A 25,604-nucleotide genomic window follows, 5' to 3' on the forward strand; every position below is an offset into this window, starting at 1 on the left:
ATCAAGGATATCAATCACCCGAGCCACTGCCTGTTCACCCCACTATCATCCAGAAGGCGAGGTCAGTACAGGTGCGTCAAAGCTGAGACCGAGAGACTGAAAAACAGCTTCTATCTCAAGGCCATCAGACTCTTAAACAGCCATCACTAGCACATTAGAGGCTGCTGCCTATAGGCATAGACTAGGAATCCCTGGCCACTTTAAGGAATGGAAAACTAGTCACTTTAATAATATTTACATATCTGGCATTACTCATCTCATATGTATATACTGTATTCTATTGTCACGTCTGCTCCTGCTCCTCCCCTCCGGCGTACGACTTCGCCAGAGTACTAACCACCGGTCCTGGGATTCATCACAGGTGCGCATTAATGATGAGTGCCAGGTGTGCGTAATGATGAGTGCCAGGACCGGTGGTTAGTACTCTGGCGACGTCGTACGCCGGAGGGGAGGAGCAGGAGCAGACATCTATACTATTCTACGGTATCTTAGTCACTTAATGTTTACATATCTGGCATTACTCCTCTCATGTGTATATACTGTTTTCTAAACTATTCTATGGTATCTCATTCACTTAATAATGAATACATAGCTTGCATTACTCATCTCATATGTATATACTGTTTTTCTGTACTATTCTACTGTATCTTAGTCCGTTCCGCTCTGACATCGCTCGTCCATATGTATATAGTCTTAAGTCATTCCTACTTAGATTTGTGTGTATTGGGGATATGTTCTGTAATTTGTTAGATATTACTCCACTGATGGAAGGCTTTGTGTACTCAGTAACACTGTACCACCCCTCCCCCACTCCCTTTGCGGTCAGAGGCAGAGCAGTTGCCATACCAGGCGGTGATGCAACCAGTCAAGATGCTCTCGATGGTGCAGCTGTAGAACTTTTTGATGCCAAATCTTTCCAGTCTCTTGAGGGGGAATAGGCGTGTCCTCTTCACGACTGTCTTGGTGTGTTTGGACCATGATAGTTTGTTGGTGATGTGGACACCAAGGAACTTGAACCTCTCAACCTGCTCCACTACAGCCCTGTCGATGAGAATGGGGGTGGCTCAGGGATTCAAACCAGCGACCTTTGGGTTATTGGCTCAACACGCTTAACCACTAGGCTACCTGCCGCTCTACAATAAATCTCTGCTAAGATGTTTATCTGGAGGAAATATATTTTAAAAATCCCAATGCCCCAGGGCAGTGATTGGGGACACTGCCCTGTGTAGGGTGCCGTCTTTCGGATGGGACGTTAAACGGGTGTCCTGACTCTCTGAGGTCATTAAAGATCCCATGGCACTTATCGTAAGAGTAGGGGTGTTAACCCCGGTGGCCTGGCTAAATTCCCAATCTGGCCCTCAAACCATCACGGTCAGCTAAGAATCCCCAGTTTACAATTGGCTCATTCATCCCCCTCCTCTCCCCTGTAACTATTCCCCAGGTCGTTGCTGTAAATGAGAACGTGTTCTCAATCAACTTACCTGGTAAAATAACGGATAAATAAAAATAAAAATATACAGTACCAGTCAAAAGTTTGGACACACCTAGTCATTCAAGGATTTATCTTTATTTTGACTATTTTCTACATTGTAGAATAATAGTAAATACATCAAAACTATGAAATATCACATATGGAATCATGTAGTAACCAAAAAATTGTTAAACAAATCAAAATATATTTCACATCTCAACATCAACGTCCTTTGCTCTGATGAGTCCAAATTTGAGATTTTTGGTTCCAACCGCCGTGTCTTTGTGAGACATGTAGGTGAACGGATCTTCTCATGTGTGGTTCCCACCTTGAAACATTGAGGAGGTGTGATGGTGCTTTGCTGGTGACACTGTCGGTTATTTATTTAGAATTCAAGGCACACTTAACCAGCATGGCTACCACAGCATTCTGCAGTTATACACCATCCCATCTGGTTTGGGCTTAGTGGGATTATCATTTGTTTTTAATCAGGACAATTACCCAACACACCTCCAGGCTGTGTAAGGGCTACTTGACCAAGAAGGAGAGGGATGGAGTGCTGCATCAGATGACCTGGCCACTACAATCCCCCAACCTCAACCCAATTGAGATGGTTAGGGATTAGATGGACCACAGAGTGAAGTAAAAGCAGCTACCAAGTGCTCAGCATATGTGGGAACTCCTTCAAGACTGTTGGAAAAGCATTCCTCATGAAGCTGGTTGAGAGAATGCCAAGAGTGTGCAAAGCTGTCAAGGCAAAGTGTGGCTACTTTGAATAATATCAAATATAATCAAAATGTTTTGGTTACTATATGATTCCATATGTGTTATTTCATAGTTTTGATGTCTTCACTATTATTCTACATTGTAGAAAATAGTAAAAATAAAGAAAAACCCTTGAATGATTATCCAAACGTTTGACTGGTACTGTACATATGTTCACACACTGAGGAATGCAAAGGGTTACTCCAGTGCATTCTTTCTCGGCTATAGTCAAATTCCTTACAGACCAAAGGGAAGGAGAGAGGGAGAGAAAAGGCGGGAAAAGCAGACAGATGTCAGAGATTGAAGGGCTGAGGTCAGGGGTCAAGGGTTGATGACCTGTGGATCCTGCTGCTTCCCCTCCTCTCCTCCCTCCATCTCCTCCCTCCTCCTTCCCCTCCCTCACCAGGCACTCAAGCAGTAAGTGCTACAGAATGGCATTACAGTTTATGTCTCTAGGAGGTTATGTATTCTAATGTACTGTGATTGTAGAAAAGAATGTGGAAAACAGGTAATAGCTGTGGATGAGAAGCAACTTGATTCCCTTCATGATTGAGAAGTTGTCTCTTATAGAAAATCTATCTTTATTTGGCTCTATTACAACAACAATCAGTATCCAAACTGCAGTCTGTTTACTCATAATCTGTGCATAATACTAATCTAATACTGCTCAAGATGCCTTGGGTCAAGAAAATGTCAGAAAGGCTAAATGAAGCCCAATATTTGCAATGATATCGACATTCATTTCATGTATACATAGTCTTGTTGGAAAGTAAACATAAAAACGCTTTTAGATTGTAATATAGGCTAAATGAATATTAAAGGTCCTTTTCCACAGCCAGACATGATATTTGGTGACGTTGTCTCTGATTTCAACAGCCAAAATAGAATATGTCTGAAAAGAGCACTGGCGTCATAGGGTATATATGTGTTTGCTATAGCATGAAGTGAGCCCCAGCATGTGCAATGCAGATTACTTTAATGGTACTGCTAGTTGAAATGTCAGCAATTCCAGGTTTCCATGGAGATACACCCTTCACACTCAGTAGCTAAATAGAAATGTAAATGTTCTGTTCTTATTCACTGTCCACGGAGGTGACACAGCTCACTCAAAACCATAGTTTGCCCTAACTTTAATTCAAACCAATGTGTACCACCACCGCAATGCTATCCAATAACAACATTGTGAAGGACAAAACCTGTTTTAGTATGCTATTAGACCTTGATGATATTTATACATCATAAAACAGGATTCCATTTCATAAAAGAGAAAAGCAAGCCTCAAACAGTACTAACATGACATATTTCAACCAATAGTGTCTGGTTTTTACCTTCCACAATGCCCCCTATGGGCAACTAAATGCTTCGGATATGGTTAATGATTTTCACCTAACAGCCTGGATAATTCTTAAACAATTTATGATTTATACAGAGAGAAATTAGTAAATGTAAATCTCACTGGAGATCTGATACTGACAATGTATTGTTTGCTTGGGGATGGGGATGTATGCTATAGCTAGTTACTGCTGTGTAGTCAGTGGATTCAGCCCAGTTTTGTCATGTCAGCATATTGAGTGTAATGGGGCCATCCACTCAGTCCAGGCAGCCAATGACAGTTGTAATGCAGCTAAGTGAGCTGTCAACCCACACTATCACCTGGCTTTACTTACAGGATTGTTTGTATGCATTGGGTCTACTTAATTACTGAGCTGCATGTCCTAGTCCCTACAAAGACACATATCAATGACACTGGGTGTATGCGGTATGGGCCAGGGATTTTGCATGTGGCAGAGGAAAGGTGTTGTGTAAGGTGGACTGGAGTAAAAGACAAGCAGTATTTATCTCGTCATGATAAAGGTCATTCATATGAGGTTGACAAGCCCTTCCTGATGATCTTTTACCAGGTGAGACGAGAGTGATTGGCATTGTTCTATCATTATATCATCTAGCAAAATAGGTCATAAAATCATTATACAAATGTTGTGTGTGTGTGTGTGTGTGTGTGTGTGTGTGTGTGTGTGTGTAAGAGAGAAGGAGAGAGAAAACAAAACACATTTAGAATCCAAGACCTGTTTTATTTTCCATTATATATCTTATTTTGGTCATTATGATCCCCAGACAAGAAAAACAAAAGTAATTATCCATTGTTTACTATTAATGCTGAATATTCTCCTGGAAATAATTATTTCCAAATAAAAAGTACGAAACAAAGTAGAGGGCTCAGCATCCAAAAGTTGTGTGTGGCAGCATTGCCATCTAGTGGACAATAAATGCGCTAACGCTAGAGTGGACAAGTCAAGGTTAGCCCACCCAGCAAAATAATAAACATTGAGTTTCTCTGTCTACCCGGCTGACTGCCGCTGAGGGACACTCACACATCAATCAAAATACATTGAGCACATTAAAGTATATATTTAAATTCTACAGTTATTGGATATAACTAAATGAAGCTGTGCACTTTGGGAAGCACTTTGGGAAGCTGTCCACTTTGGTCGAGATGAGAATAGCAGCACGCTGATCTGAGTGCCTACAGTGCTGCACAATGCAGTGTTGTTTAGGGAGCTGCTGGTGATTGTCAGAACAATGTTCCAAGGGCGTCTATGTTTAGAACTCTTTCACACTGAACAGTTTTTCCGACCTCATATAGAGGATAAATATTGTCACAGGGAATATGGGAAAGTCTTGTGAATAGATACTGCCTATTAAGTCCAGTTTAAACTCTAGAGTTACAAACAAAGACTACTGTACCAAATTGAGAGGGGCCATTGTAAGTCTGAGGAGAGTGTAATCATTTCCTAAGACTGGAATTGTGACATACTCAGTTTATTTATTAGAACCCCGTGAAATGAAGCCAGCTCTCACAGTTGAATATCTGGCCAATGGAAAAAAAGACACTAATTTAAGTAATGGGTTTTAAATCTGTAAAATAAACCAAGATTAAAGTCTGTAGTATTGGCAAGGACTTGATAACAGAGTCATCAATGCATATTGAAATGGTCCAAAAGAAGCCAAAATACATTCTCTCAAATGATTCCCCCTGGTTGTAGGAAATAAAACTGCCATGTCAAGAATTAAATACATTTCGTGACTAGACTAGAATCTAGAGTCTAGATCTAACCGTTATATAATTTAAGATACTGTAGTGTTTGTGTTTTCAATGGCACCATTTCAGCCCTACTTGCCTCCACTTGGAAGATATACGTGCATCTGTTGTAATGATGTCATCCCAGGTGTTAGCACTCATGATGCCATGAGACTTCATCATGTTTGTTGTTATTTTTGGCTTTTGAGCAGCTTATACAGTATCTCAATATCATCCCAGAGACCTCAGCAATGTGCAATCATCTCGTGCTTTTAGATGAATAAGGGATCATCTGTAGCGATGAAAGACCTATAGTTTGTATGGGAGGTATGGGAATGGTCCCTTTCTTTTGCCAATGGTCTGTTTTCTGTGCAGTAGGCTGAAGAATATCATGCAATGGCTATAGATAGTATTGTCTGCTCTGAGACCATATAGAAAGTGTTGGGGGGGAAGAAGGGAAAATGAAAGGTGAGCCAGCTATGTAAAGGTGTTCTGTATTCATTCCACAACAGAAAGTGTTGGATTTATTGGAGGGGTTAAGGTTAAAGGCCCAATACAGCTGTTTTTATATCAATATCAAACAGTTTCTGGGTAACAATTAAGTACCTTACTGTAATAGATTTCCATTAAAATGGGCAAAAATAGCTTTCTAGCAAAAAACTATTTCTCAAGCAAGTATTTTAATAAGAATGTCTGGAATTGGTCTGAGTGGGGAGTCTATTAACCAATTTACCGCAAGGTGATGTCACCATGGAAAGCCGAAATTCCCGACCATGCAAACCTACTGATTAGAAGATCCCGTGTAGATTGTATTATCACCCAGCAACTATAAGGAAATAACACTGATCACAGTTTTTAACACTTTTACAGTGTTAGTTTTATAAGCTGTTGTACCATAGGACATACATTTTGAATTTTGATTGCACTGGGTTTATAAGATATGTGTGACTCATTCCACATCGACCTCTATATATTGTGTTTGTGATGGTTGTAGCAGAGGCCATTATGGTTCAGAGATACTCATCTATAATACCACTGTTGGTGTTGACTAGGCTACTGACTGACAGTGTCTGTATGACCTGAACATGGGCTTCAATGAAGAATACTGGCAGATGGCAAAGTGAGGAGGTCCATAGGACTGTTAATACCTTGATGTATTTCAGTTAATCATAACCAAAGACGCTAGTTATAAAATAATCAAATGTGAACTTTACAGGATAAGTTACAAGAGCAACGATCAACATGATCACAATCACTATCAGAACCTATACAAACGAAATGACCTCATTTAATTTGATAGATAATGTCATTGGTACACACATAGAGGCAGGCAACTTTCAATCTGTGTGCTTTTGTTTCATGCATTGTATAGGCTACTGCTTGAACACTAGAGTATTTTACAGCTTATGTACTTAGTCTGCCCATACCTCACTAAAATAACACAAGCTATCTTGTTCTTGATCATCAGTCAGTATCCTGTACATGCTTGTCCCTTCTGATCTTCATACCACTGCAGTCACAGGTGTGTGTAACAATGACTACACCTGCAGCCTTTGGGATCAAAGATAGGTGCTGAGCACTTCTTCGCTCAACAACATCAATACTGGGTGAAAACGGATGCTGGTTTGTTATCAATTCAAAAACGTTTTTTTTCCATATCATGTGTCAAAGCCCATATTTGTGTAACCTGGGGGAAAAAAGCAGACAATGCAACCAGTGGAATATACCAGACTACGGCAGCTTGGAAGTCATGCTCAGTGAGATTGACAGTTTGACAGAGTGTTTCCTATATAGAAGCCCTCAACTGGATGAAACACCACTATTTCCACATATTTTGCAGGCAAGGAAGTGTACCCATAACAACCTGGCATGTCACACTCAATCATCTCCAAGATACTAGACAATTAGGGTACTTCACATCAATTCTCAGTGTTTGGTTTACCATTGATATTTTGTTTGTGTTAAGGCACCATTTTGTGTATGGGTCTACAGCTTGAGGTCAAAGGTTGAGGTCAGAACAGAGGTCATGGGGTGTGGTGGTTAGGGTCAGGCCATTCAGAGGTGATGCAGGGATTAGAGGATTTTAGAAAGGAAGTTCTGGTTAATGGGCTTCAGTTGACATTGTCCTGGAATATATCAACACACAAAGATTCTAACCAATGATTGCAATGATAGCATTATGCTCTCACCCATCTCCTTTTAGAGAAGAATGCCAACAGGGCAATCATACAAATTCTATATCCAACAATACAAAACAGTGTCTTTATACTTTCTAGGTAGTTACCTTATAGATGGCTCATTATAGAGAATTCAGACTTCTGAGCCAAGTACACACTGGTTTATTTATGTGTGTAAACATCAGTTGCCAGTAGAGACCCCCACAGTAATTAATGGAGCGAATTAACACAGTGACGTGGGTAGCTGAAAAATCAGGTTCCACCTCTGCCCAGACAAACACCTCCGCTCCTACTCTGGCTTTATGACCTGAGTTCAGTATTGGCAGATTTTTCCCAGTCAATGAAACACTGGAAACGGTCGGAGGAGGGATGCATGCGTGTCCTACAGGCTGTAGGAGACATTAGGACCGCACACAGGCACTGTGTTTCCTTCACCACACACCATAAAACCCCTACCACACATGGCTGTAATAAGCCAGAAAATTAAGCCATTACACCATTTTTAAGGTACACAGACATCCGTGTTTAAATATTTTAAGAGTGGCAAGGGATCTCTCACCACAAGTTACATTGTGCTCTGGGACCACCAGGGAAATGAACACCCATTCAGATAGGGGTTCTGCAGCCACGGGGATGTGTTTACACACCATGCAGCAGTATCAGAAAAGTGGTAGCCTTATCTCTTCTATAATCACAAATCATACACTAGCATACATCTCCAGAGGGTTAATAACCTACAGGAGGCTATAGAATATGTAAATGATAAAAACTGCATTGTTATTGGAAACAGAAACTAGTATTTTGGGGGTGATCCCCATCCTTGGCACTGGCAGCCTCATGCTTTCCAGGATGTATTTGTATGGCCGTATTAACAGACCCATTTCATTAGAGAGAGCGAGGTAAGGGCTGAAGTACTTGGCACAGAGCATCGCTGGCCTAGGGCAAGCTGCATGGCTACCTGAGCCAAAATCTAATGATTGTGTAAGTCTCCGTTTGGATCCCATTCTGCAGACTGTTTAAGAGCAACACTTATAAAAGCTCATTACAGTACTTCTGTAATGGTGTACAGGAAAGTACTCCATAAGCTGAGAACAGCAGAGAAAGAATGTCTAGTAGACCCCTTAGGGAACTTTCTTCTTAAAGATGGAAGTTGTTTTTCTTCTTCTTCAAAGATTTCAACCTTTTCCTACATGTCATATTTGCTCCATTCCCTGGGCTATGAAACAATGCCAAATTTTGGGAGACCGTGTTGAGGAATTTGTTTTAGGGAGGTTTACATTTTTTCCAGGTAGAAGAGTTTTTCCAAGCTACTGTTTAACGGTGAGGCACAGACTGGTGGAAAGGGTTTCCCTGATATGTTGGCAGGCTTTCCAGGGGCCATATGTGGGGGGCTTGGTTTAGACAACCTGTCTATTCTGCATTTCTGATGTATTGTGTCATCAGTAGGTGGCAGTAGGTCGAATACTTCCTGCAATCCGCTGCACACATGAAATGTGGAGCTTCTTATAAATGGTGTTGCTTATGTATGAGCCATTTATGTTTTGGAGAGATTGTCTATAATTAAGATCTGCTGAACGTCTCATTGCACACACTAGGATAGAGGTTTTCCAAGTGGACCTGATAAACTAGGCTACCCTGTTTATCATGCAGTATTACAATGTCATGAGGTGGCAGGTAGCCTAGTGGTTAGAGCGTTGGCCCAGTCACCAAAAGGTTGCTAGCTTGAATCCCTGAGCTGACAAGATGAAAAATCTGTTGATCTGCCCTTGAACAAGGCACTTAACCCTAATTGCTCCAGGGTCACTGTCAATCATTCTTATAGAGTACCTGACTGTGAGGCCACTCTCTGAGAGTGTTTCAGGGGGAGTTGGGATACGCAAAAAACACATTTCCCATTTCACACCTGACAGGTTACCCACTGGTACATGCAGCAAAATAGAACCTATATATTTCAATACATTTGAGGTGACATTGAATAAAAATGTTATTCATAGCAATTGTCCTAATTGATTTTCAGCACAAAATCATTCAAACCATCTACTCAAATAGAATTCATAATTTCTAAATCCTTGATATCGAGTCCATAACCTCTACCTGCTACAAGGCACTCGCAGTATTTGCCAATCACCACGGTATCCGCCAATCACAAAGCGCACGCGGTTCTGACTCCTCCCCAGTGTATAATTGAAGTTTCTTTAGTTTCTACAGCGGAGTCAACACGCAGTGTAGCCCGATCAGTGAACGGATAAAAAGCAGCACCCGTTGTCGGACAATGTTGCCCAGGAGCGTAACTGTATGTGTGACCCTGTGTCTATGGATTACAGTGTTGTCGACCCATGGAACCTTCGCTGCGAGGACCAGGCAGGATGACTCGTTCTTCACTGCTAGCATTTACCGAGCAAGATGCGCCTCGAGATGTCTCAGCCTGCATATCACTCGCATCTCTGCTTTTTTCAAGCACTCCCAGGTAGGAGCGTGTTGCTCACAGTCTGTCCAACTTTTACGCTTCATGTGTCCCCCTCAAAATAAACTGTGTGTGTGTGTGTGTGTGTGTGTGTGTGTGTGTGTGTGTGTGTGTGTGTGTGTGTGTGTGTGTGTGTGTGTGTGTGTGTGTGTGTGTGTGTGTCAGTCACACCCCATATGGGTGAGTTGAGTGAGGCTATTGGACATGAATGAGTCTGTCACATTACAAATGAGACAAGGCATAAATGAAGTGGTTCTGAAATGGCAATGTAAACAATTTGGCCTCTTCTCTGACAGAATAGTCTACTGATAGTTTTGTTGGACTTAACTTGTCACACAGAGTGACTAAAACAGTGGCAGCTGATGACCCTATAGGACTAGGAGTCTATTAGTTTTGCTTTCCACAGCTGCAAATTTGATGCATATTGTGTACATACTGTATTGTGGACACTTATTATTATTATAGTGGAAGGACATTATAGCCTTGCTATTTTGTGCATGTGATGCCCTTTTTTGTCAAACTGGTTCATTAATTCTCCATAGTAAGAAATATGAGGGCTGCTCTTGATTTTGAGGCTTTTTAAGAATGTTGTGGTTAGATGTTTGATCTGATTTGTTTATAGCCCTCTATCAAAATGGGCCAGTTTTATTTTTCACCCCATATATTCAATTACCTCACAATTAGCACCCACAATAACCCAGAAAATAGATCACAATATGATTATGCATACCGAAGATGACCACCAAGCATGTTTCGATGATCTTCTAGAATTTGAGTTGGAAGAAGTGATTTGCTGTGGAATTAGCCTTTTAATTCAGTGATTTGGTATGTGGTGGCAGAAGTTGTTTTTCACCCTCCACTAGACACATTGTTCTCTCCCAGGACACAGTAAAAAGATCCTTCTCTTCCCCCAACTGTCTTTCACCACCTATCTGTACTCAGTTTTTAGTTTTTACTTAAGAACATTTGCAGGATGAAGTCTGGGCTTATACTCTCTATTCTATTTAATTACTGATTGCTGTGTGTTTTGCAATCAATGTTGGGAGAGCTCGCCAACTGTTATTAACTCTCATTGAGTGCTTTGTCTCCCTCTCCTGTCTTCTCTCTTTATATTAGTTGGTTTTATGTTAGGAAGCATTGATATATTTTATTTCAGATTCTTTATTAGACCATTTAATCTAGTAAAGTTCACCGAAATCAATTTGAAGATAATTTCAACAACTTCTCGGCACTGCCCATGTTCTTAATACGAAGGCCTATAAATCAATAACTATTTGACTGAAACGTCTTAGAGATTGAGATTAAATGTATTAACTCCCCTGCAATTATAATGGGTTAATTGTCTGATAATTGACTGCTGAGCCCCAGAAGTTGCATTCAACCTCTGTTGTGTTCAGAAGGCAGGAAATGAGGAGGATGTGTTTATAAAAGAGAGATGCATTTTTGCTCAGTGATAAGGGACTGGTTGAGCATGCTTGGAGCTCCAAGAATAGAAGCCAATTGTTGTTGATACGCTGAGTACTGTTATATGCATTGTGTTCTCAGCAGGCTCTTTCATGTGGCAATGGGAGGTCTGGTCAGCTGGAAAAACATGCTTCCCCCTGCTCTAGCCCATGGCCCTAACCCTTGCCACCAAATGCCAGCATCACACCTCATAGCGGGGACACTGGCCGACTGATGCTATCCCCAGTGAGGTCACCTTCCTGCTAAACGCAGAGGCCCACTTTGGCTAAATGTGATAAGCTCTAATGTACTGTTGCCATTACACTGGAGCCTGCCCAGTCAGCGCTCAACGTGCTGCGACCTACAGGTGGATCTGCTTCCTCTGACAGATCTTATTACAGAGAAGGCCCAGCTGGGCGGGGGCTTGCCTCCAACCTCTAACATGATTGAGACTGCAGACCTCTTAATTCAACTCAGAAAGCATTCATGCTTAGGATTAATTTAATTTAAACTCCAAGACACACAACGTTTCCAGTTTCATGGAAATAGACCCTTTCAGCAATACGCCTATAGAAACTTTTTTTTTTTTAAAGTTTACTGACTTAATTATACATTTTTTTTCTACACAACCTACAACAAATTTTCAAAGTGAAAGAAAGTTTTTTGAAAATGTTACAAATTAAGAAACACCTCCCCTGAAATATAATAATTGGATAAGTCTCCACCCCCCTGAGTTAATACTTGGTGGAAGCACCTTTGGTAGCCATTACAGCTGTGAATCATTTTTATAAATATTTTACCAACTTTGCACAACTCTTAGGGCATCATATATCCATCTTTTTTGTCACAATTGCTTAGACGCAGTACATTTGTATGGCGATCATCGATGGACAGTGATATTTAAACTGTGTGTTTGATTCTTTTAATTTAATTTAATTTTTTTAAAGCAGATTTAAGTCTGAGACTTGACTGGTCAGGAACATTCAACACCTCTTGGAAAGCAACTCTGGTGTATTTTGCATAAAAATGTGTTTAATGGGTGGTTACAATTCTGCACAACATCAACAGAAAAATTATTAATAGAAGTGACTCTTTTCATCAAGCTATTTTCCTCCCCATAACGTTTCCCTAGGTCTAGGATCTTATGGAGAAGGCTGAGATGAATAGATTGGTTTTAGATAGGGTTCTATTTGTTCTGGGGGAACCAATCTCAGGGTTAGGTTAAGTAGATCTGTATGAAAAAATCGAATTGAATCCCTTTTTAGAAAAAATTAAGGAAGCTTAATGTGAAAAAAGTTCAAGGGGGTGTATGTTTTTTATATTGTCTTTTGTAGAAGTTATACATACATTTTTTTGCATATTGAAATAAAACATTTTAGCAGTTGAAGCTGTAAACTCCCACACAAGTCCTCCTTTGAACTTGGCCCGAATCAGGATCCAAGGAATAATTGTCAGTGATGAGTTACTGAGCTCAGCAGGAACAGATACAGAGTTGGAAAAAGGCATGACCTTTTGGTCTTTGGATTTATGGCAATTTAGGATTTATAAATGTAGAAGTACTTCCAAAATACAGATGTATTTATTGACATTTTACTTCATATTTGGGGGACTTGTCACCATGGTACAATAGACAGAGAAAGGGGAAAACCCAGTTATAAATATGGTCACTGGACATTTAAAATATTAGGAGTGAACTGGGGCCTCTGTTCACTAATGCATTCTGAAATCATCAGTCTTGTAGTGGATTATTTATGACTACCGATGAAGCCAAAAAACAAGGTGTGGTCTTGTTATTACATTTTAAGTCATAAAAATAGAACATTTTAAATTCGGTCGTTCATACCCAGTGAGTGGGGGTGCTGAAAGTTAAAGTATTGCACTTGTGAGACCTGTGTTCATAGTGAAGGAAAGAAAAACATGGGAAAGTAGTTTTTCCGTATCCCCTTGTTTTTGTCTTTTGATATTAAATAAGTTGGGGTGGAATCAAACCACAGCCACTGCTCGTCTCATGTGTGGACTTTTTCATTAGTGAAGACAGGGGATGAATAGGGCTCTGTGTAGCTTGGCCTCACCTCTCTGTAAAAGCTTTTAAACCACGACAGTCGTGTCTGTAAATCTCAGCTCCCAGTGAGTGCTACTGCCTGCTACACCCTCTAGTGCCTCCTCAGACAAACATTACACATTCCTAACGGGATACAGGCTCAACATCTTCACCATTTCAATTTGATACAACATTCACTTTCACATTAACCTTGATGCTGAAGAATATGACTGAGGAACCTCGCTGTCGCAATCCATGGATGTCAATTCCCTGATTTTATTTGCTTCGAGCCCACAGCTATTTGAACAGTCAATAGGGGAACCTGAAGGGTTGCTTAGTTATTTTGGTCCGGGGAGACTTCTGGGTTGTTGATAGACATATAAGGAGGTTGCCAGCTCTTTGAACTGTCTCTACCTGGGGTTCCAATTGCCTATGACATCAAACACTTTACTTTGCATGGGGTGCTTGGCCATTTTTTAAAATCCATAATATAAAAAAACATGGTCTACACATCCATATGTGCTACACATGTTTTATTGGTTGACAATGTTTTGATCCAAATAGATTTTTGTCAGGGATTTACCAATGTCAGTGATGTATAAGAGACCTATTGTAATTTCTTTGCAGAAGTGCTGAAAACTTAAATAAGCAGGACATTCATTGCTCATCAGCACTGCGTGATGTAATGTAGGCCTACAGCGACACCATAGTTGATAAAGAATAAAATGGTTTCAGAAAGTGAACACTGAACAGAGATGGCACCACAAATCAGAGATGAATGGGAAACAAAATGTATAGCTGTTTTCAAAAGAAGGAATGCTGTACTCAAAAGCAGAGCAGGCTTTTTGTCTATGTTCCTCAGATGTCTAGAAATACAACATGGCCCTGGTCACCTGCTCTGCCTTCTCAGCTGGCACAAGCCAGAATACATCTCTGAGGTGAATCTGTTTACATGACTACCAGTGACACAGAGAAAGCTGTGAGTTCACCTCTGCGTTCAGACACACAGAGCAACTATTTGGCTTATTTTTTTCTCCAAGTCGTTTTAGTGAATATCCGGATCTGGAAAGCATTCATCGACCGGAGTCTTTAACAGTTTCTCGGCAGCACTGCATAATATTGAAACTGCTGAGGAATGCCACTGAGTCGTTGGGATGAAGTCCTGACCTATAATTATTCCCCATTGGTCCATGACATGCTGAGGTCAGGCCTGGACAGCTGGGGCAACATCCCACAGAGCCCCGCCGGTGCTGCAGAGATGCTGTCACTGAGCAAAATTAGCCCCTCCACAGATCTCTTTCTGTTGCCACTGACGGATGGGCAAGAAAAGGTGTAAAAAAAAAAAAAAAACGGGCCTGTGATTTAGGAGCAGGCTGGGGTCATGCCAATGTGTATAAATGATCTTGAGTGATTGCCAGGGTTTTATTTACAGGGTCAGTGGCACTGATATATTATTTTGACATGTTTGATTGATCTTTTTGGGTATATTTAGTGCCATTAGATTTGTATTACACATGTAAAAAATGTACATGTTTTAGATGTACATCATGTTATTACACATGTACTTTCATCATGTTATAGAGCACAACATTTCAATCAAAATACAGTACTGATAGTACTACAGAAGAAAACGTTTCATTCCCTGCTGCAGCCTGCCTTTTAAGGTGAATTCTTCAAGTTTTCCTGTTCCAAACTAGGGCTGACTATGAAATGTAAGCTTTACGTAAAACATGTCTATTTGTTACCTACATTTCCTTCTATTAATTTGGTCTTTGTTTAGTAAAATTGAGATTTGTCACGCTTGCATCCTATTCATTAGTAACATGGATTTCTTTCTGATGTTATTACAATTAGCAGTAGGGCAAATCTCCTTCAGTTGTACTTTGTTACCAAACTTTCTATCTGCATTGTTCTTCAAGTAAATATATTTCTGTCAAATGGAAATCAGTGGAAATTGTTTTGCCTAACTTTGCAATCATTGCTTTTTATTTGACATATACATTTTAAAGTGAAAAGTCAGCGTCTCACTGTCACTCTGTTACCGTGGAATTGCTGTTAAGTCTCTGCTCTAGACTTCCCGATGCACCATGGATGTTTTTTAAACTGGCTGACCATTATCCTTGACACCGAACACACAACACTCACTGGTACTGGATGGCAAATTAAATCCTTTAATGAGAAGTTCTTTCCCGAGGTCTCACTGGGAATTTCCACTGGATTACATTGTTTGAGAATACTTTGAACTTGACATTGAACTTATGCAGACTTTCTGGTTCACAGACCCTTAAGGTTTGGCTAGTCAGTCATTCCTGGTGCAGTGTCTTATTGTAAGGAACAAAGCACTGATTCATGTTTATCGGTGACCTTTCATTTTTAACATATGTCTGGTAATGGAAATTCAGACTCATTGCCTTTATTGAGAAGGTTTCCTTTCTCTACATTTGGAATTTCCCAACTATTCATAATGGCAGACAAACTTCAATGGGGATTTGAGCGAATCAATGAAACACTTGCACCCAAGCCTTCATACCTAGAACCATAGCACAATTTTAGTCCATGGTAACAGAATGATGCTGAGACTCAGATTTTTCACTTTAAAATGTATGTCAAACAAAATCATTTTTTTTTAGCATACATTTTAAAGTGAAAAATCTGAGAATCAGCATCATTCTGTTACCATGGAATTACCCCCACCAGCGAATTAATCAAATGGGCAATTTGTCTGGGTGATCATTTATCTTACATTTAATGTCCAAGTGAAACCATAATTGAAGATAATAGCCTTGTGGTTTTTTGGAGCTCAGGAAATGGACACTTGAGCCAGGCATTTAGCCCATTGGAACTTCTCAAGATGACAGGGAGACACTCTGTCTTTACCCGACACAATTAGGACCAAATGTTTGGCTTCATGGAACCCAGAAGGTGGCACTTCCACAGCAATTAGGGGGAATTGGAGGTGTCTGCAGTCTACACAAGAGTGCTGACATCAGTTCCTGTGTGAGTGACCTCTGGGATGTCTGTTGTGAGATCAAACGCAGGCTGATAAGAGTTGAGGTCACAGTGCTCTGCTGAACGACACTGAAACTGACCAGAGATCTGCCCCCACCCCTCTCTGACCTTGCTTCCTTAGGGTACACGTAGGGGTGTATTGCTCCATTCAAAGACTCAACTGAGTTTTGATACATTTCCCATGGTAATTGGCTTCTAAATAAAGAAATTAGAAAGTTTTGTGGTGAAACTGATTCAGAGCATTCTTTCTGTTTTTCAGATGTTCTTATGAATTATTGTGTGAATAGCTACTGTACTGGACTGAATTCTGATGTGTTTAGCATTTCATTGATCATTCTTTAATTGAAAATTGTAACTCATCTGCTCTCTATTTTCATTACAGAATAATGGATCCTTGGTTTGGTGTCAGAATCACAAACAGTGCTCAAAGGTATGTAACAAGTATTGACTACATGTGCTTTAAATGAAATAACAAACGTACAAAGCAAGTTTGAGATACCTGTCTATACCCAAACTTTTATAGAAGTTTTAGGTGAGCAATTTGAAACCATGATAGCAGTTATGTGAACACACTTCACCTTTTCATCAGTCAAGTTGTTCTAGGGTTATTGAGATTCCACCACCCGTCTCTGACACCACTAAACCCCTGTTCATTAGAATTACAGTAGTCCATTTTATCCAGTGTTTCCTGAAGGTCTTGTTTGGTTTTCGTGCCCTGTCCCAAAGACAGTTGGCACAAAGATGGTGTTGACAGGTCTCTAAAAGGATGGTGCTGACACGTCCTCTCAGCTTCTCTGGGAGCTGTTGACAAGCCCCTCACTGTGGTGCTGAGCCCACTGAGCAGACAGTATACTGAGGACAGGCTCAGCCCAGGACATTCTGGGAGGACAACCAGGAGGGAGGATGATGATGACACAACAGTGGGGATCAAAGACATGGGGCAACTTTGAACCCTATTCACTAAATAGTGGACTACCTTTCAGCTTGTCCCTATGTAACTCTGGCCAAGATTAGGGTACTGCAAATATGGTGCTATTTGGGACAGTAACTTATACCCTATCTCTGTCAGACTCTTCTGTTCACATCAACCAGGACAGCAGCAACCAGCCTACACGTTGGTCCTGATGTCATAGTCTGAGGACTAAATTCCACCCAGGATGTAAATAGTCTAGCCGAGTGTTGTCATTCACACTTCTACGGATGCCTACAGTTTTCTCTTTCGCGAGAGCGTGTCTCTGTTTGTTTTTCATCTCTCCCGTGTTTTCCTTTGCATTATAAAACGTTGTCTTAATAGCTTATGGGAAGTGTGCTATTGCAGAGGCGATGACAAATTGGATCTCATCCTTGTCTGTACTGACTACTTACTCGTATGGCTTGTTCATGCAGCACAGGTAGAGAAAACAATTACTCTCCTGAGTCATTGTTTACATTTCTTACACTGTTTTATTGAGGTTTTATTATAAATCATATATTTGGAAATGTCCAAGGACACCCAGTTTATTTGTTAGAGCCTGTATACTGAACATTTGGGCCTAATCAGTGTTCAATGATTTATTAATGATGATGTGTCTAGGGTTGGGCTATATCAACATTAGATCCCCCAAAAAATAAAAAAATATATGGGTAGCCTAGGCCTGTCTGTGTGTGCCAAAGCACAGAGCGAGTGACATGCTGTCAATCATCATAGGATGCAGAGCAAGCAACTCTGCTGTCCCCAGAACTGGATAATGATAATACCAGTTTCATATCTTATTAGGCCTAGGGTACTATGTGTTGTAGGTAGCATATTGCTAGAATAATATGCCTATAGGATACGTATCGTTTCTTTCAGAACTTAGGTCACAGCTCTTTTGACTTCTCATTAGATTTTTCCATCTTGACATTGTTTGCTCAATTTGACTTCTTGTGGCCTGAAATATTTGTCTTTCAAAATAAAGCTGTGATTGAGAATAGCATAGACTGTGACTTTCATAATTGTTCCCATTTAAAAGCTGCAACTTTAGGACATTAAACACTTTATTGGAATGTTTGGGAAATACTCTTCATAATTTAATTTTTTTCTTCATAATATTTCCTTAAATAGCCTAGAACTCCATTAGATTCATTCATTGTTTGATCATGAAATAGTGTGGCGGGAGAAATCCAGTATGCGTTAAACTGAAAAAGTGTCTTAAAAGTCATATTGAGAGAACAGAACATTTGGTTTCTATAACAATAAGACACCAGAGCGTCTGCTGTAAAAATGAACTTCGGCCTTTGACCCAGATCATTCGAGAGAAAAAACGAAAACACATTTTCTGACCGGACATTCTGTGCTGCTTTGGTAAAACTCTAAGCTCTGTCTACATTGTTCTCTTGCATTCTGTAAATATAACACATTTATTGTAATAGTCTATAGCAAATGGGAATATAGGCAGTTTATTCAGATTGTCATCCATGCCGTGCTGTGCGCTTCTTGACTCGGCTCATTACTGTGCGCCAGCAGTCAAGTTGAAATAGGTTAGGTATCGTCTGTCACATCACGACGTCATCGCCATCAACGATGGCTGTCAATCATCCTCGATAGATGATACTATCGTAATATTGCCCAACACTAATTTGGGCTCCCTTTTTTAATATAAATGACTACATGGATAATATGAAAGAGTGAAATGTGGAGCTGCTGAACACTCTTTACTGACTTCGCAGTATTGCGTTTGTTATGAAGATCCATTACAATCAATGTCTTGTATTCACACCCACATGCAAACCATCCCCTTTTATTTGAGATCTAAATATTTCCATATTCCTTTGCTATTTAAATCAAATCCATGTGGATTGTGATTAATTGAAAAAAGGTTTGGGGAACGTCAGTTATTCAGGTCTTAATACAGGCTGGTGTGTGTGTGTTTGTTTTATATATATATATATATATATATATATATATATAGTGGGGAGAACAAGTATTTGATACACTGCCGATTTTGCAGGTTTTCCTACTTACAAAGCATGTAGAGGTCTAATTTTTTATCATAGGTACACTTCAACTGTGAGAGACGGAATCTAAAACAAAAATCCAGAAAATCACATTGTATGATTTTTAAGTAATTAATTAGCATTTTTTTGCGTGACTTAAGTATTTGATCACCTACCAACCAGTAAGAATTCCGGCTCTCACAGACCTGTTAGTTTTTCTTTAAGAAGCCCTCCTGTTCTCCACTCATTACCTGTATTAACTGCACCTGTTTGAACTCGTTACCTGTATAAAAGACACCTGTCCACACACTCAATCAAACAGATTCCAACCTCTCCACAATGGCCAAGACCAGAGAGCTGTGTAAGGACATCAGGGAAAAAATTGTAGACCTGCACAAGGCTGGTATGGGCTACAGGACAATAGGCAAGCAGCTTGGTGAGAAGGCAACAACTGTTGGCGCAGTTATTAGAAAATGGAAGAAGTTCAAGATGACGGTCAATCACCCTCGGTCTGGGGCTCCATGCAAGATCTCACCTCGTGGGGCATCAATGATCATGAGGAAGGTGAGGGATCAGCCCAGAACTACACGGCAGGACCTGGTCAATGACCTGAAGAGAGCTGGGACCACAGTCTCAAAGAAAACCATTAGTAACACACTACGCCGTCATGGATTAAAATCCTGCAGCGCAAGCAAGGTCCCCCTGCTCAAGCCAGCGCATGTCCAGGCCCGTCTGAAGTTTGCCAATGACCATCTGGATGATCCAGAGGAGGAATGGGAGAAGGTCATGTGGTCTGATGAGACAAAAATAGAGCTTTTTGGTCTAAACTCCACTCGCCGCGTTTGGAGGAAGAAGGATGAGTACAACCCCAAGAACACCATCCCAACCGTGAAGCATGGAGGTGGAAACATCATTCTTTGGGGATGCTTTTCTGCAAAGGGGACAGGACGACTGCACCGTATTGAGGGGAGGATGAATGGGGCCATGTATTGCGAGATCTTGGCCAACAACCTCCTTCCCTCAGTAAGAGCATTGAAGATTGGTCGTGGCTGTGTCTTCCAGCATGACAACGACCCGAAACACACAGCCAGGGCAACTAAGGAGTGGCTCCGTAAGAAGCATCTCAAGGTCCTGGAGTGGCCTAGCCAGTCTCCAGACCTGAACCCAATAGAAAATCTTTGGAGGGAGCTGAAAGTCCGCATTGCCCAGCGACAGCCCCGAAACCTGAAGGATCTGGAGAAGGTCTGTATGGAGGAGTGGGCCAAAATCCCTGCTGCAGTGTGTGCAGACCTGGTCAAGAACTACAGGAAACGTATGATCTCTGTAATTGCAAACAAAGGTTTCTGTACCAAATATTAAGTTTTGCTTTTCTGATGTATCAAATACTTATGTCATGCAATAAAATGCTAATTAATTACTTAAAAATCATACAATGTGATTTTCTGGATTTTTGACCTCTACATGCTTTGTAAGTAGGAAAACCTGCAAAATCGGTACCAGTCAGTACAGTACCAGTCAAAATTTTGAACACACCTACTCATTCCAGGGTTTTTCTTTATTTTTTAAAATATTTTCTACATTGTAGAATAATAGTGAAGACATCAAAACTATGAAATAACACATATGGAATCATATAGTAACCAAAAAAGTGTTTAAACAAATCAAAATATATTTATAAGTAGCCACCCTTTGACTTGACAGCTTTGCACACTCGTTCTCTCAACCAGCTTCATGAGGAATGCTTTTCCAACCGTGTTGGAGTTCCCACATGCTGAGCACTTGTTGGAAGCTTTTCCTTCACTCTGCGGTCCAACTCATCCTAAACCATCTCATTTGGGTTGAGGTCGGGTAATTGTGGCCAGGTCATCTGATGCAGCACTCCATCACTCTCCTTGGTCAAATAGCCCTTACACAGCCTGGCGGTGTGTTGGGTCATTGTCCTGTTGAAAAACAAATGATAGTCCCACTAAGCATAAACCAGATGGGATGGCGTATTGCTGCTGAACGCTGTGGTAGCCATGCTGGTTAAGTGTGCCTTGAATTCTAAGTAAATCACCCTAGTGTCACCAGCAAAGCACCTCCTCCTCCATGCTTTACAGTGGGAACCACACATGCGGAGATCATCCGTTCACCTACTCTGCGTCTCGCAAAGACATGGCGGTTGGAACCAAAAATCGCAAATTTGGACTCAGACCAAAGGACAGATTTCCACCGGTCTAATGTCCATTGCTCGTGTTTCTTGGCCCAAGCAAATTTCTTCTTCTTATTGGTGTCCTTTAGTAGTGGTATCTTTGCAGCAATTCGACCATGAAGGCCTGATTCACACAGTCTCCTCTGAACAGTTGATGATGAGATATGTATGTTACTGGAACTATGTGAAGCATTTATTTGGGCTGCAATCTGAGGTGCAGTTAACTCTAATGAACTTATCCTCTGCAGCATAGGTAACTCTAGCTATTCCTTTCCTGAGGCGGTCCTCATGAGAGCCAGTTTCATCATAGCACTTGATGGTTTTTACGACTGCACTTGAAGAAACTTTCAAAGTTCTTGACATTTTCCTTATTGACTGACCTTCATGTCTTAAAGTAATGATGGACTGTCATTTCTCTTTGCTTATTTGAGCTGTTCTTGCCAAAATATGAACTTGGTCTTTTACCAAATATGGCTATTTTCCGTATACCACCCCTACCTTGTCACAACACAACTGATTGGCTCAAACACATTAAGAAGGAAAGAAATTCCACAAATTAACTGTTACAAGGCACACATTGAAATGCATTCCAGGTGACTACCTCATGCCGCTGGTTGAGAGAATGCCAAGAGCATGCAAAGCTGTCAAGGCAAAGGGTGACTACATTGAAGAATCTCAAATATACAATATATTTTAGCACTTTTTTGGTTACTACATGATTCCATATGTGTTATTTCATAGTTTTGATGTCTTCACTATTATTCTACAATGCAGAAAATGGTACAAATAAAGAAAAACCCTTGAATGAGTAGGTATGTCCAAACTTTTGACTGGTACAGTGTGTGTGGATACCAATCTATGTGATCATATGCATAGTATCAGTACATTATACTGTACAGTACGACATGTATACGTGCTTATAAGTAGGATCTGCTAAATGACTAAAATGTAAATTCAAAGTTAATATTTCTGTGCTCCAGAAGATTACGTTTTGAGGTAATTTTTAATGACCTCGTCGGGGTGTTTTAAAGGATATGCCTTTTTTAAAGTAGAGCCTCCATTGTTTTCACTATAATGCAGCTCAACTTGTTTCTTTCCTTTCCATAGTGATGGCCAACATCGGTTCTTGGCACCAGCCGTTCCCTTGTCATTCATCATGAGTTTTATGTTTGAAAAGGCTTTTGCTGGCTGCAAGTCCATGCACAGCATACTGTTTTCATAATCAACCGGCTACATGGCTGAATCTCTGAAAATGCCAGAGATTCTTTAATGGACATCTTGTTCTCTTGACAAGCATGTGACTTTGCACTCATTTACCCTCTCTTTGTGTGTGTGCGTGTGGTGTTACATATCAGTTTAGCCTGTACCTTCAGACATGATTTATTGGAGTGTGAACATGATGTAGCATCTTACAAAGTAATATTCAAAGTTCACCATCATAATACTGAACTCCAATTTGTTGATGAGAGCCCTGTATCCCTCTGGTTTATTTTAGAACTGAGCAAATAAGAGTTCAGGTATTCAAACAAGGACTAGAACCCTACATCTCTGTCTTGTTTGATGAGCATACATGCGCACACACTTCATATCGACATAATTGAGTGGAGTGTTTACAGAGTCTCTCTCTGAGCCTCTCAAAGCACAGGGGCCATTGTGTCAGCTCAAACAATCACTACAAATGGCCCATTTTGTACAGTGCCTCTGTTTGGATGGCTCTACGGACTCTGATTTAGCTTCTCCTCACTTCATGAACAGCTCAGTCAAACAGACGGACAAAAGCAGTGGATAAAATGTCCTCCCCCTCCCTGGACCGGTGTTCTATCCATCCAAGTCCATAGTGGGGGTTCCTTTGTGGACAATGTGTGGTAAAGACTGGTTAATTATTTAGACAAAGATGCTATGACTCTCCATCTGTCAGCGGTTTAGGAAATCAAAGCCTCCCAGTTTACATCTTAGACGGGGGAACGTCCGGAGTCACTCCCATTGCCTCCCAACTCCCAGCAGCCCCCTTTGTCATGGTGATTAACCCGCCTTCCCGCTTGCCGGGGCAGGGAGAGGTGGCGGAGTCATTAGCATGCCGTAACACCAGGCTAGCCCCTATTCAGTTGGGGGACACCAGGAGGATAGAGCGGAGTGCAGGCAGCATTTGTATGAGCTATTGTCATTTGGTCTACTCTGCTTTGATAGCTTCCCACTTGAGAGATTTGGATAAGGTACTCATCGAAAGTTTTCAAACTACAGGGCGTTCTCTCTTTTCCTGCTCCTTGTGCTAAGAATGTGTGTGTCAGCCAAAAAGCTTTCCACATGCAGAGTATGACTGACATTAACGGGGCTGATTTCCCAAAGGGTGTGATCCATGCTCCAAATCAAATGCTAGGATTGACTTGAGACCGTTAAATGCCAGTTTGCAAATAAGCAATGCACTTCATTACCCACACGTGTGCTACGCTCGGTTACACTTGTCTGGAGCGATGTTGGAATATAACCAGTTTTCAACCCGTTTCTCCAATATCCAGTTTTTTTTATTTGGTGTATGACCAAAGTGTATTTTTGATTTAAGAAGAAAATCGTGCTTTGAAATGAAGATGTATTGCCATGTGCACTTGTTGACCAGGGAGATGGATTTCTCTGTGAACTAGAATGCTCAGCCCATCACTAAGATGAACAAAAGTAATCCATTAATCTTTAGTCTAACATCCCTTAGCAGTGAACTGACGACTTCTCCTCTCTGTTTTCCCGGCCCACCACATCACCAACCCACCAAGGTTTTCAGAGCTTGCCAAGAGAGAAGCTTTGTGAAGCAACATTGTTTGGACAGATTTTTAATGTCAATGCATGTCCTTCATGGAACTGTAATGCTCCAGGTGTTTCTTTTGACTCTGCTTACCCATCATACCCAATGAGCTAGACATCCCTGCATTAAGAACAAACAACATCTGTTTATTCTATTGGATAACACATGTCTCAACCGAACCTTTACATTTTGTGAAGAATGCTTCAGTGCAGTTTGCCTGAATAGCAAGAACTAAAGAGCTATGCATGTCTCTCATTCAAAAGTGTCTTTCAAAACCCGTCACCCCCCTTTCTTACCCGCTAGTTTTCTCACAGCAATTTTTTTTATCTGACTTCCCCAACAGTAGTGTTTTTCTAGGTCAATCAGTCTATTGGTAGTGTTGGCTCGGTCCTCAATCTGCATTAATCGTCATTAAAAAATAAAATAATGGCATGCGTTCTGGGAAAATATAGCATTCCTCATTGGCTACAAACTTGAAGTGTGTCATGGCAATTTACTAAGGTCATTTGGCAGCAGGCAGTATATTTTGGAGGCGCAGTGAAAAGATCTGATTTTGTGTGGATGGTTTATGGTCGTGGCATGGCTGGGACTTTGTCTGATTGGATGCACTTCAAAGCACCTTTTGGTGACAATTACTGTCAAGTGTGTGCTGCAGTGGCGGTCGGTGTCGTTTTAAGATGAGGGAGGACGATTTTTTTTTTTTTATCAGCATGGCCATATTTCTATTACAGCATATTGTCATTCCTATTCCATTCATACAGCTCAATTTAACATCGATAGGTTTAGGCTACTACATGATACTAAAATGTTCCCTATAGCTATCATGAGGTTGCTACAACCTAGCCTATGAAAAGTTTACAACGTAGGTGCACAGGTCGAGAGAAAAATGTGAGTAATCAAGGTGACAGACAGTGACACATTCTCTACAGCCTTGCACACTCTTGCTTGCATCTAGCTGATCTAGAGTGTAATCATTCATCCAAAAGTTGCAAACAAGAGTTTCTATTGGACAAATGTGGGTATGTTTATCCCCATTTTCATTCCGTTTGCTTCTGTTTAAGTAAGGGTTTTTCAACAGAATTGGTGGATTGAATACACCCCTGATCACACGCAAACACAGTTCACATTCATAGCAGCCACATACAAACAGCATGATCTGCTCATTCCTTCTCGGATCTATGCGCTCTCCTCCTTTCACTATTTCCCTTCACTTGT

The 25,604-nt window shown here is 40.8% G+C and overlaps 1 protein-coding gene across 1 annotated transcript in view; it reads left to right on the forward strand.

Annotated features, from left to right (window-relative positions):
* The first annotated feature begins 9,764 nt into the window (after positions 1–9,764).
* The window catches only part of LOC120064149 (anosmin-1-like), a 55,131-nt gene continuing 39,291 nt past the window's right edge, over positions 9,765–25,604 (forward strand). Inside the window, exons 1-2 of the mRNA XM_039014522.1 lie at positions 9,765–9,959; positions 16,832–16,879. Coding sequence (XP_038870450.1) covers positions 9,765–9,959; positions 16,832–16,879 — 243 coding nt within the window. The remainder of the gene's footprint in view (positions 9,960–16,831; positions 16,880–25,604) is intronic.

This window comes from Salvelinus namaycush, chromosome 19 (assembly GCF_016432855.1).
Source record: "Salvelinus namaycush isolate Seneca chromosome 19, SaNama_1.0, whole genome shotgun sequence".
Taxonomy (NCBI): domain Eukaryota; kingdom Metazoa; phylum Chordata; class Actinopteri; order Salmoniformes; family Salmonidae; genus Salvelinus; species Salvelinus namaycush.